We start from the raw sequence: 13,823 nt of genomic DNA on the forward strand, positions 1-13,823 counted from the left end.
CTGTTACTGTACATGGAAAAGCAGTGGAAGATGAACCAAGTACTTAGGCCCCTGCCACCCATTGGGAGATCCAGACAGAGCTCCTGGCTTCAGCCCTGGCCCAGACTTGGCTGTTGCAACCATTTGAACAGTGAATCAGAAATGGAAGATCTATGCCTCTCCCTCTGTCATTCTGCCTTTCAAATAAATAAAGAAAAAATTTTTAAATATTTCATTTATTTGAGAGGTTGAGTTACAGACAGAGAGAAGGAGGGGCAGGTACTGTGGCACAGCAGGTTAACGCCCTAGCCTGAAGCGCCAGCATCCCATATGGGCACTAGTTCAAGTCCCGGCTGCTCCACCCCCAATCCAGCTCTTTGCTATGGCATGGGAAAGCAGTACAAGATGGCCCAATTCCTTGGGCCTCTGCACCCATGTGGGAGAACTGGAGGAGGCTCCTGGCTCCTGGCTTCAGAGATAGGCACAACTCCAGCCGTTGCAGCCATCTAGGGAGTGAACCAACAGATGGAAGACTCTCTCTCTCTCTCTCTCTCTGCCTCTCCTCTCTCTGTGTAACTGACTTTCAAATAAAGAAATAAATCTTTTTAAAAAATCTAATCGTTAAAAAGAGAGAACGAGAGAGAGGAAGGTCTTTATCTGCTGGTTCAGTCCCGCATTCTAAAATTGGGGCATGAAAAGGCTGAATGTTCCTGGATGTAGAATTCAGTTTGTGTGATACAGATAAAAGGAATGAGTTTACCAAATACGAAAAGTTTACTAGTTGGAAAGTGAGTTACTCTAATTTGAAAATACTTTCTCATGGAGGTAAGTCTTGAGTGGATTCAGTAAGGCAAGCTATCTGGGCTTAAGAGATTAAAAGGAGTTAAGAGAAATTACTTCTCCCAAAGCATGAGACCCTCTTGATCCATACCCAGAATCATAGCATATGTAGGAAGGAAGGAGGGGATCCTAAAGTGGTAACTCACTTAAGTAATGCACTTGTACATCATTAGGATCTGCTACCAAGTTCTCAGCTACTTGTAAGGATTAGCCATATTTAAGAAATAAGTAGAAAAAGTCATTTTGGAGGCATCATGGGGGAAAAAAAAAAAACAAGAAAAGATAACACAATTATTATTTCACTTTTTGTTTCTTCTGGCCTCATTTACCCAATTATGAGATGAAATGAGTTCTTTGACTCTTTTCTGTTAACTCTGTGTCTTAAGGTAGATAATACCTATCTTTACTGTTCACTTTGATTTGGATGTTCTAATTGTGGTCCTTAAACTTACTAGGAGTCAAGCATCTGGAAGGCTTAGGGATTTTTACAGAACATTCATGAATTATTAATATGCTTAATTTCATCAGACAAAATAGGAACGGTTTCATCAGCAAAAAAAAAAGTTATTGTGTTTAAGTGCCTCCATTGCAGATAGGTAATCCTTAATGATGCTTACAAAACTTCACTCCTTGCTAGACCAAGCTCCTGAGGGTAGGATCTATGTCTACTTATTTATTCTAGCACCTGGAATATAGTAGGTGCTTAGTACACGTGGAATGAGTGGAATGTATTATAAAGGCATTCCTGTGAGATCTTCAAGTTGTAGTTTACTTGATTTTCCATAGTACCGTATTTTACAGTCTGCTTAAAATTTACAGGAAAGGCCAGCGCCGCGGCTCACAGGGCTAATCCTCCACCTACGGCGCCAGCACCCTGGATTCTAGTCCCAGTTGGGGCACCAGATTCTGTCCCAGTTGCTTCTCTTCCAGTCCAGCTCTCTGCTGTGGCCCAGGAAGGCAGTGGAGGATGGCCCAAGTGCTTGGGCCCTGCAGCCACATGGGAGACCAGGGAGAAGCACCTGGCTCCTGGCTTTGGATCGGCGCAGTGCGCCGGCCGTGGTGGGCATTTGGGGGGGTGAACCAATGGAAGGAAGACCCTTCTCTCTGTCTCTTACTGTCTATCTCTGCCTATCAAAACAAAAAAATTTTAGAGGAAAGAAATAGTAATGAATGCCAAGTTTTAAAATAGTGTGTTAAAAAAAGTTCAGGATTTTCAAAAATTTTGCTTATCTTTTTTTAACTTTATGAATTATAAAAATATTGTCATTATTTTTATTTTGTCAGGAAAATTGGTCTACTTGGTAAAACCAAAACTGTTCCAAGGAAGTATACTTTGAGAACCATTGCTCTGGTAAATTCCTGAGTACACTTTCTACAACCAGTAATGAATTTTCTTTTCCCGTATTAGTGCTCACAGAAGCCCTTTCTCCCTAACAGTGTTGTGGAATGTCTATGGTGACTGTGATAACTATGCCACACTGAAGGGACACAGTGGAGCAGTGATGGAGCTGCATTATAACACAGACGGCAGGTGAGTGTCCTGTGTAATGGAATGACAGCTACTTCTCATACTAATTCTTAGCACCTTTTCACCTTTCATCCTTGAATTTCTTCCTCAAGCAACTCTGCTGTCAAACCACTACATTTTGGGTAGCTGCTTTGTTCTTATTACTGTCACCCCACATGAGGTGTTTGTTGTCTGTGTATGATTACATCATCTTTGTCATCTGACATATCCACAGCCACATAAACTTAGCTCTTGTTTTTAAGACATAAAGCAGGAGCTGGCACTGTGGCATAGTAAGTAAAGCTACTGCCTGGGGGGCCAGCATCCCATATGGGCGCTGGTTCATGTCCCAGCTGCAGCACTTCTGATCCAGCTCTCTGATATGCCTGGGAGAGCAGCAGAGGATGGTCCAAGTTCTTGGGCCCCTGCACCCACTTGGGAGACTAGGAGGAAGCTTCTGGCTCCTTGCTTTGCAGATATTTAGGGAGTGAACTAGTGGATGGAAGAGCTCTCTATCTTTCCCTCTGTCTCTCTGTAACTCTGCCTTTAAAATGAATAAAATAAATCTTAAAAAAAAAAAAAAAGACAACAAACTGTAATGTTTGTAGACATGTAAAAATAAACTATTTAAATTACAAATGTGATAAAAATATTTGAGAAACCAAAAACAGAAAGATGAAAAATAGTTTATATTCATATCACTCCAAAGACATTCATGTTCGTTTATTTTTATTTTATTTTATTTTAGAGGTAAAAGGACAGAGATTTTCTGTCCACTGGTTCACTCCCCAAATGCCTGCAGCAGCTGGGGGCTGGAGCAAGGTGAAGCCAAGAACCTGGAACTCAGTGCAAGTCTCCCATGTAGGTGGCAGGAACCAACTACTTGATCCATCATCTGCTGCTTCCTAGGGAATGCATTAGCAGGAAGCTGGAATTGGAGCTGAGGCTAGAATTCAGGCACTCTGATATGGGATACAGGCATCTCAAGAGGCATTTTAGGGCCGGCGCCGTGGCTCAATAGGCTAATCCTCCACCTTGCGGCGCCGGCACACCGGGTTCTAGTCCCGGTCAGGGCGCCGGATTCTGTCCCGGTTGCCCCTCTTCCAGGCCAGCTCTCTGCTATGGCCAGGGAGTGCAGTGGAGGATGGCCCAGGTGCTTGGGCCCTGCACCCCATGGGAGACCAGGAAAAGCACCTGGATCCTGGCTCCTGCCATCGGATCAGCGCGGTGCGCCGGCTGCAGCGGCGGCCATTGGAGGGTGAACCAACGGCAAAAGGAAGACCTTTGTTTCTGTGTCTCTCTCTCTCACTGTCCACTCTGCCTATCAAAAAAAAAAAAAAAAAAAAAGAGGCATTTTAACTGCTGCCTCAAATGCTCACCCTATATATTATAGATTTTGAAAGCCTTTTTTTCTATTCAAAACTATTTAGTTTTCACATATTTGTTAGAACTATGTACAGTCTGGTTTGTAGTTAAGATTTATTTATTTATTTATTTATTTGAAAAGGCAAAGTTACAGAGAGGCAGAGGCTGAGAGAGAGGTCTTCCATCCACTGGTTCACTCTCCAAATGGCCACAATGACTGGAGCTGGGCCGATCTGAAGCCAGGAGCCTAGAGCTTCTTCTGGATCTCCCATGTGGATGCAGGGGCCCAAGGACTTGGGCCATCTTCTGCTGCTTTCCCAGGCCAAAGCAGAGAGCTGGTTTGGAAGTAGAGCAACCGGACTCAAATCAGCACCCATATGGGATGTCAGCACTACAGGCTTTACTTGATGCACCACAGTGCCTGACCCCACCTAATATCTCTTTTTTGTTTGTTTTGTTTTGTTTTGTTTTGTTTTTTGACAGGCAGAGTGGACAGTCAGAGAGAGACAGAGAGAAAGGTCTTCCTTTTCCCGTTGGTTCACCCTCCAATGGCTGCCGCGGCCGGCACGCTGCGGCCGGCGCACCGCGCTGATCCGATGGCAGGAGCCAGGAGCCAGGTGCTTTTCCTGGTCTCCCATGGGGTGCAGGGCCCAAGCACTTGGGCCATCCTCCACTGTACTCCCTGGCCACAGCAGAGAGCTGGCCTGGAAGAGGGGCAACCGGGACAGAATCCGGCGCCCCGACCGGGACAAGAACCTGGTGTGCCGGCGCCACTAGGCGGAGGATTAGCCTAGTGAGCCGCAGCGCCGGCCCTAATATCTCTTAAAATAAACATTATTTGGGGTCTTGCATAGTGGGTTATGTCACCATCTGAGATGCCAGCATCCCCTGTGGGCACTGGTTCATGTCCCAGCTGCTCCACTTCCAATCCAACCCCTGCTAATGGCCTCAGGAAAGCAGTGGATGGGGGCCGGCACTGTGGCCCAGCAGGTTAAAGCCCTGGCTGAATATGGGCGCTGGTTGGAGACCCGGCTGCTCCACTTCCGATCCAGCTCTCTGCTGTGGCCTGGGAGAGCAGTAGAAGATGGCCCAAGTCCTTGGGCCCCTGCATCTGTGTGGGAGATCCAGAAGAAGCTCCTGGCTCCTGGCTTCAGATTGACACACCTGCGGCAGTTGCGGCCGTGTGGCTCTGACTTTCAAATAAATAAAATAAATCTTTAAAAAGAAAAAAGAAAGAAAGCATTGGATGATGGCCAAATTATTTGAGCCCCTACTACCCACATGGGAAACCCAGATGAAGCCCTTGGCTCCTGGCCTCATCCTGGACCAGCCCTAGCTTTTGCAGCCACCCTGGGGAGTGAACCAGCTGATGAAAGATCTCTATTTCTCCCTCTCTGTAACTTTGACTTTCAGATCAATAAATAACTAAATCTTCCCCCCCAAAACCTGCAAGTTTTAATGATTGTATTATTATAGCATGTCTAAAGATAATAAAAAAAGGTTGGTTTTTGCAAAGTTAATGCCATTTTTAAGTATTTTGGTAAACTTTCATCATTTTATGTCTCTGAAATTTGATTTCTAAAATTTGAGGGTATTCCATCAGCTGGTATATAGTATTATATACATTTTAAGGTAAGAAAGCCCCATGAAATCAACCATAGAGGTGGGCATTTGGAACAGCAGTAAATATTCTGCTTGGAGCAACTATATCCCACATCTGGGTTCTAGTCCCAGCTCTACTCTCTATTCCAGCTTTCTGCTGATATGCACCCAGAGAGGCAGTAGGTAATGATTCAAGTACTTGGGTTGCTGCCACCCATGTGGAAGACCCCTGATTGCAGTCCTGGGTTTGGCTTGACCCAGCCTCTGCTGTTTTGGGCATTTGGGAAGTAAATCAATGGATGGAAAGTCCCTGTCCCTGTCTCTCCCTGTCTCTTTGCCTTTCAGATAAGTAATAAACAGGAAAATAATCTTTTAAAAAAGATAAAATCAGTTATAGCCTAGAAAACATCCTTAGAGAGAAAATTAAACTTTGGGAGTGACAACATTTCCTAATAAGAGGATATCTTGCCGGCGCCGCGGCTCACTAGGCTGATCCTCCGCCTTGCGGCGCCGGCACACCGGGTTCTAGTCCCGGTCGGGGCGCCGGATTCTGCCCCGGTTGCCCCTCTTCCAGGCCAGCTCTCTGCTGTGGCCAGGGAGTGCAGTGGAGGATGGCCCAAGTGCTTGGGCCCTGCACCCCATGGGAGACCAGGAAAAGCACCTGGCTCCTGGCTCCTGCCATCGGATCAGCGCGGTGCGCCGGCCGCAGCGGCCATTGGAGGGTGAACCAACGGCAAAGGAAGACCTTTCTCTCTGTCTCTCTCTCTCACTGTCCACTCTGCCTGTCAAAAAAAAAAAAAAAAAAAAAAAAAAGGATATCTTATGTGTAAAAAAGAAGAAAAAGATTGAGAAAATGCTGTATTAGTTTTATAATTTGTCATGGAAACTCACAGAAAGAAATTTTTGAACTTCGAAACATCACCAGAGAGAAGTCATGGGATTTTTGTCTTCGCACAAGAAAGAATTCAGGTGTGAGACAGAGAACAAAGTCACAAGGTCACAAAGGACAGAGAGAGTGTCCGGTCACTGAGACTGGGGGAAAGCGAGGTTACATGGTTGAATGGAGAGAATACACCTGGCAGGCCAGGTGGGTGGCTCAGTGGAGAGCAGAGAGCCAAGTGCAGGGTCTTTGTTTAGACTCCCAGTTTTTAAGGGACTCTATCTTCATTCCCTACCCCTTCTCCAGTACAAAGGGTTTGCTGAGTATAATAAAATTCTTTCCCAAGTTTCTTATCATTCAGGAGGAGTCTTGCTGGTGCTGGGCCAGGGGACTTCTCTGGGGTGCCTGCATTGGAGGAAGGATGGAATGGTTTTGTAATGGTTTTATTGCTCAGTGTTATCTGGCCAGGTAACCCATTTTGTGCTGAGGAGAGAGCTTTCCCATGCCGGAAGGGCTGGGACCACCTGGACGTTTATCAGATTCTGGGCAGAACTTCGTAGATGCTGGGCTGCTTCTGAAGTGGGCTTCTGTAGATGCCGGGTTTCCTCAGGCCCCTCTCACACGTAAGGCTCGTTTCTAGCTGCCTATCTAGCAATAAGGTAGACCTTATCTGCTCTAGAGCATAAGTAGGATTCTGCTAGATAGGAAAGGCATCCCAGCATCGAATGCAAAGTGGTCGAGCACAACAGGGCTGTTGTCTCAAAGAATTTGGCACATTTTAGCAAGTGGGAAAGGTAGATCTGTTATTCTTTGTTTTCACTTCTTTCTTGTTCTTCTTTCTAGTATGCTCTTCTCAGCATCCACAGATAAAACTGTGGCAGTGTGGGATAGTGAAACAGGCGAGAGAGTTAAAAGGCTGAAAGGACATACTTCCTTTGTGAATTCCTGTTACCCAGCCAGGAGAGGCCCCCAGCTTGTCTGCACTGGGAGTGACGATGGTACAGTTAAGGTAGGTATTACATGTGTTTCAGTTTCAGAGGGGCCAGAATGTGCCCTTTACCTTGGGTTTCCTTTTTTTTTTTTTTTTCTTTTTTTCTTTTTTGACAGGCAGAGTTAGAGAGAGAAAGGTCTTCCTTTTTCTGTTGGTTCACCCCCCAGGTGGCTGCTATGGCCGACACGCTGCGCTGATCCGAAGCCAGGAGCCAGGAGCCAGGTGTTTCTTCCTGGTCTCCCACGTGGGTGCAGGGGCGCAAGGACTTGAGCCATCTTCTACTGCTTTCCCAGGCCATAGCAGAGAGCTAGACTGGAAGAGGGGCAGCCGGGAGTAGAACCGGCGCCTATATGGGATGCTGGTGCTGCAGGCAGAGGATTAACCTACTGCGCCACAGCGCCAGCCTCCTGAATAGTTCTTTTGTGCCTAATCAACCTGAGGCCCCCATGATGCTTGGCTTTGAAGAGTCTACCTTAAGGATGGTTTTTTTGTTGATGTTTTAAGATGTATTTATTTATTTGAAAGGTAGGGTTATAGAGGTCTTTAATGTATCAGTGTTCATTTCTCATTTCTCATGGTTATATTTAGATTATCTAGGAGAATATCTTGGTAGGAAAAACACTAACATATTTAGGACTCATGAGGTATTAGGTCAGCAACTTAAATCTTTTTTTTTTTTTCTTTTTTTAAAGATGTATTTCTTTATTCAAAAAGCAGACAGAGATTCCATCTGCTGGTAACTCCTCAGATGGCCCCAGAAGCTGGGGCTGGTCTGTGCCAAAGATAGGAGCCCAAGACCATCTTCCACTGCTTTTTCAGGCACATTAGCAGGGAACCGGATTGGAAACTGAGCAGCTAGGACTCAAATCAGCATTCCGATATGGGTAACCTGCTGCACCGTTAACACTGGACCCTCAGTAACTTAAGTGATTTCAGTTTACTTCTACCTTTTTTGTAATTTTGTGATTATTTCAAAATAAAATAATCTATTAAAAATGTTGATTATCAGGGCCGATGCTGTGGCGCAGCAGTTTAACACCCTGGCCTGAAGTGCTGGCATCCCATATGGGTGTGGGTTCAAGATTCAGTTGCTCCACTTCCAATCCAGCTCTCTGCTGTGGCCTGGGAAAGCAGTGGAAGATGGCCCAAGTCCTTGGGTCCCTGCACCCGTGTGGGAGACCCAGAAGAGGCTCCTGGCTCCTGGCTTTGGATTGGCACAGCTCCAGCCGTTGCAGCCAGTTGGGAAGTGAACCATCAGATGGAAGGCTTCTCTCTCTCTCTCTCTCTCTCTCACTCTCTCTCACTCTCTCACTCTCTCACTCTGTGTGTGTGTGTGTGTGTATAACTCTGACTTTCAAATAAATAGATCCTTTAAAAAAATGCTGATTATCTTGAACTAAAATTCTAAATTATTTTAACCAAATTTCAAGTAGTTATCGTTAACTTTTCGGGTAAAGACTAAGATTGGTTTAACCTGAGCAGAGGTATGTCTTTGTAGATTGTAGTAGGGCTTATAAATATGTGGGAGCCAAGTTATCAAGGACTTGAATTCCAAGCTAAGAGGTTTGGACTTAATTCTACAGCCAGAGAGTTTCGGGGACAAGGAAGAAAATGCTGGGTCTGGAGGAGAAAAGTAAATCACTCCTTTTGGACTATTTGAGTGCCAGCCTTGACCTTTTTAGCTCTTAGCTCACATTTCCATGAATGAAATAGGTTTTAAAGATTTATTTATTTATTTTGAAAGAGTTATGAGAAGCGGGGAGAGACATCTTCCATCTGCTGGTTCACTCCCCAGATGTCCACCAAGGCCAGGGCTAGACCAGGCTGAAGCCAGGAGCTTCATTTGATGTCCCAAATTGGTGACAGGGGCCCAAACGGTTGGACCATCTTCTCTTGCTTTTCCCAGGCTAATTACAGGGAGCTGAATTGGAAGTGGAGTAGCCAGGACACAAACTGGCCCCATATGGGATGCTGACACTGCAGGTGGTGGCTTTACCTGCTATACCACAGCGCTGCCCCCTTACTGTAGATTTCTTGAGACAGAGTGAATTTCTGCCTACTAGTTCACTCCCCAAATGCCCTCAATAGCTAGAGCTGGAGAAGAAGCCAGGAGTTGGGACTGGATCTGTGGCATAGTGGGTTGGGGTGTCACATAGTAGATAAAGCCACTGTCTGATGCCAGCATCCTATATAAGCACCAGTTTGAGTCCTGGCTGCTCCACTTCCAATCCAGCTCCCTGTTAATGTGCCTGGAAAAGCAGTGGAAGATGACCCATGTGCTTGGGCCCCCATGTGGGAGACCCAGATGGAGTTCTAGGCTCCTGGCTTCGGTCCCAGCTGGGACAAGGCCAGGCCGAAGCCAGGAGCTTCATCTGGGTCTCCCACGTGGGTGGGCACAGGAGCCCAAGCAATTGGACCTTCTTCTGCTCCTTTCCCAGGCCATTAGTAGGGAGCTGGATTGAAGTAGAGCAGCCGGGACTCCACCCAGCAACTATAAGGGATGGCATTGTCACAGACAGTGGTTTTACAAAACCCACTATGCAGGCCGGCACCGCGGCTCACTAGGCTAATCCTCCGCCTTGCGGCACCGGCACACCAGATTCTAGTCCTGGTCGGGGCGCTGGATTCTGTCCTGGTTGCCCCTCTTCCAGGCCAGCTCTCTGCTGTGGCCAGGGAGTACAGTGGAGGATGGCCCAAGTACTTGGGCCCTGCACCCCATGGGAGACCAGGATAAGTACCTGGCTCCTGCCATTGAATCAGCACGGTGCGCCGGCCGCGGCGGCCATTGGAGGGTGAACCAACGGCAAAGGAAGACCTTTCTCTCTGTCTCTCTCTCTCACTGTCCACTCTGCCTGTCAAAAAAACAAAACAAAACAAACCACTATGCCCCAACACCAGAGCCATTGTAGTTGTCATTGTTGGTTTGTTTTGCGACTTTTTTTTTTTTTTTTAAGATTTATTTATTTTTTGAGAGGCAGAGTTCCTCATAGAGAAAAGAAGAGACAGAGGTCTTCCATCCACTGGTTAACTCCCCGAATGGCCAAAAGGGCTAGAACTGGGCCCAGCTGAAGTCAGGAGCCAATAGCTTCTTCCGGGTTGCCCACATGGGTGCAGGGACCCATATGGGACACCAGCTCCTCAGGCAAAGGCTTAACCTTCTATGCCACAGTGTTGGCCCCAGTTTAGTGACTTTTTAAACTAGTTTTGTGAAGACTGTGTTGTTTGTCCTGCATAACTACTGAAGTCTTGTTCCATTATTTTAGTTATCAACTAGTGATTCTTTTATCACCTAGAACAAGTAAAAAAAACTCTCCCAGTCTTTGTAGATTGGCTCTGCATGTATGCTTAGAGCCATTTCATAGAGGAGAAAACTAAGTCACATGGAGTACACTTTTCCAGGTTACTAAGTGACAAAGCTAGGATTCCTGTCTAAGTAATTTAGGTCTGAGTCTCCACTCTGCAGTAAGATAAATCAAGACATGCAATAAAAATTTTAGCTGCAGGGTTTCAAGACAAACCCAGATCCCCGGCAGACCGTTTTACACAACATAAACCTCCAGGGGGCATTATTACCAGCAGTGTGCAAGTGTGCCATTTATTTATTTATTTGAGAGGCAAAGTTACAGAGTGAGGAAAAGACAGAAAGTCTTCCAACCACTGGTTCACTCCCCAAATGGCGCAGTGGCCAGAACTGGGCAGATCCGAAGCCAGGAGTCAGGAGCTTCTTCCGGGTCTGCCACACGGATGCAGGAGCCCAAGCACTTGGGTCCTCTTCCACTGCTTTCCCAGACCATAGCAGAGAGCTGGATTGGAAGAAAAAGAGAGGCTGGGACTCGAACCAGTGCTCATATGGGATGCTGGCATTGCAGGTGGGGACTTAATCCACTGCGTCACAATATCGGCCCCCAATAACATAACTTTTAAAAATCTATATAAAAATATTTTGTTCTGCCTCTCGTTAACAGTTCTCAATTTCCTCTCTGAGCTAGAACTGTATCTTAGTGTTTTTTCCTTCATGATGAGACAGAGAGGTGAGCCAACAAACATTTACTGAATGATTTAATAAAATTACTGTTTAGGGGGCCAGAGTTGTGACAGTGATATCTCATTTTGGAGTGCTGTTTTGAGTCCCAGGTGCTCTATTTTAGATCCACCTCCCTGCTAATGCGCCTGGGAAAGCCGCTGAAGATGGCCCAAGTATTTGGGCTCCTGTGACCAATGTGCGAGACCTGGATGGAGTTCTGAACTCCTAGCTTTGACCCAGACCAGTCCCAGCTGCTATGGTCATTTGAGAAGTGAACCAGCAGATAGAAGATCTCTCTGTTTCTCACCATTTTTGTAACTCTGTCTTTCAAATAATTAAATAGATCTTTTAAAAAATTACTGTTTGGATAGGAGAGGATACTAACTGACTTTAATTATAACTAACAGTAAACCATCTACTATGAATGTAGTTATGAAATTATGACTAGAACTAAACATGAAAACGTTTAGTTTTTTTTTTTTTTTTTTTTTTTTTCTATTTTGAAAGACAGTTACATAGAAAGGTAGGGATACAAAGAGAGAGCGGTCTGGCCAGCGCCGGGGCTCACAAGGCTAATCCTCCGCCTGCGGCCCTGGCACCCCAGGTTCTAGTCCCGGTTGGGGCGCCAACTTCTGTCCTGGTTGCTCCTCTTACAGTCCAGCTCTCTGCTGTGGCCCGGGAAGGCAGTGGAGGATGGCCCATGTGCTTGGGTCCCTGTACCCGCATGGGAGACCGGGAAGAAGCACCTGGCTCCTGGCTTCAGATCAGCACAGCGCCGGCCATAGCGGCCATTTGGGGAATGAGCCAACAGAAGGAAGACCTTCTTCTCTGTCTCTCTCTCACTGTCTATAACTCTACCTGTCAAATTAAAAATAAATAAATAAATAAAATCTTTGAAAAACAAAACAAGGTAGGGTCAGAGCTGTGATGCAGTGGGTTAAGCCACCACCTGTGACACCAGCATCCCATATGAGAACCAGTTCAAGTCTTGGCTGCTCAGCTTCCAATCCAGTCCCAGCTAATGTGCCTGGGAAAGCAGCACAAGATGAGCCAAATGCTTTGCCCCTGCCACCTATGTGAGACACCCAGATAGAGTTCCTGGCTCCTAGCTTCTGCCTGTACTAGCTTCAGCCATTTTGGGGAGTAAACAAGTAAATGGAAGATCTCTCACTCTCCCTTGCTCTCCTTTCTCACTGTAACTCTGCCTTTCAAATAGTAAATATGTGGGTTTTTTTTTTTTTTTTTTTTTTTTTTTTTTAGGCAGTGGTCTAATATCTTTCTCCTAAAGAATATACGAAGTAAACTTATAGAGGACTTCTTCCAAGGGCATGTTGATTAACAGTATTTTATTCTAACTTTATTACCAAAGGAGTCTGAAAATATAACCAAAATAGTTTATTCCACCAGCCTTCAAATAATTTGGCAAAATTGTGATCATTTTTTACCATGTGTTGCTAGGACATCCAAGAAAGTTTCTGAATGAGGTTCTTGTTCTAGATGTGTTCATGTCTACCAAGTATGTTGTGCAGTTACTTCTCAAGGAGATGTTACTGATAGACTGTCCTATTCCTCTGCTTTAGCTTTGGGATATCCGGAAGAAAGCAGCCATCCAGACATTTCAGAACACATACCAAGTGTTAGCTGTGACCTTCAATGACACAAGTGATCAGATTATTTCTGGTGGAATAGACAATGATATCAAGGTATGTGATGTTCGTGTTGTATTTCACTTTGACCTGCATCCACTTACAGAAGCAAATCTTTGAAGACTTTTGGGATTGTGGTAGCTTTGTGCTTAATACCAACTAAAATTACAATAATAACTTAGAACTTTCTTTCTCTTCGGTCCTCATTGTCTTCCTCAATCAAAGGTTTCATTGCAGCCCATATAAATGCTGTCAGGGACCAGGCGGTTCATGTGCCGCATGCATCCCCTGGGTGGAGGACTAGTGGAAGGACGGGTGTCCTCCACTCTTGCTGTGTTTTTCTTTTTGACACTATTTAAATTAAGTTTTCTAAGCTTCTAGTAAGAATGAGAGAAAGTAATACTTTTGGAGAAGGAGGCAGTGGGCCGTGTGGCAGTACAGTGTAGCTTAAACCTTCAACTAATTTGACTTGGGTTCTAATCCCACTTCTGCTGTTTTCTAGTTTTGTGATTTCAAATGGGTTCTTTAACTTGTTCACTTTAAGCTTATGTTTTCTCACATGAAGAGTGAAGGTGATAATAATAACAGTAACTTCTGCCTCATAGAGTTGTTGGGATTAAATGAGCCTATCCTTAGACCACCTGCAGTGTTCCTGGATATAGCAAGTACCAGTAAATGTGAAGGGGTATTTTGGGACTATACAATTCAAGCCTTTGCTTACTGGTTCCCTAAAGGATCTCAAAAACTGTGGCCCTACCCTTTGCATTACTGAGGTAATTACTGTTAGATCGATGCTAAGCTTCCTGTGTTGTCTCTACATGGCAATTGTTCTGTATTCCCATTCCTGCTTGCTTCCTTTGCTGTTACTATGGATGGCATGTCTCATTAAGTGGGAAGATTTCAACCTTCACTTCTCAAGGACCTCATGCCAGCAGTTTCCCCAAACTATTTTCAGCGTCTTCTCTCCTGCTTTTCTACTTTCTTATCAG

At 45.4% G+C, this 13,823-nt stretch overlaps 1 protein-coding gene across 1 annotated transcript in view; it reads left to right on the forward strand.

Moving 5' to 3' along the window:
• The window catches only part of SNRNP40 (small nuclear ribonucleoprotein U5 subunit 40), a 35,256-nt gene that overhangs the window by 3,579 nt on the left and 17,854 nt on the right, over positions 1–13,823 (forward strand). Inside the window, exons 3-5 of the mRNA XM_002716061.5 lie at positions 2,257–2,350; positions 7,017–7,182; positions 12,769–12,891. Of these exons, the coding sequence (XP_002716107.1) occupies positions 2,257–2,350; positions 7,017–7,182; positions 12,769–12,891 (383 nt within the window). The remainder of the gene's footprint in view (positions 1–2,256; positions 2,351–7,016; positions 7,183–12,768; positions 12,892–13,823) is intronic.

This window comes from Oryctolagus cuniculus, chromosome 7 (assembly GCF_964237555.1).
Source record: "Oryctolagus cuniculus chromosome 7, mOryCun1.1, whole genome shotgun sequence".
In the NCBI taxonomy this organism is placed as follows: domain Eukaryota; kingdom Metazoa; phylum Chordata; class Mammalia; order Lagomorpha; family Leporidae; genus Oryctolagus; species Oryctolagus cuniculus.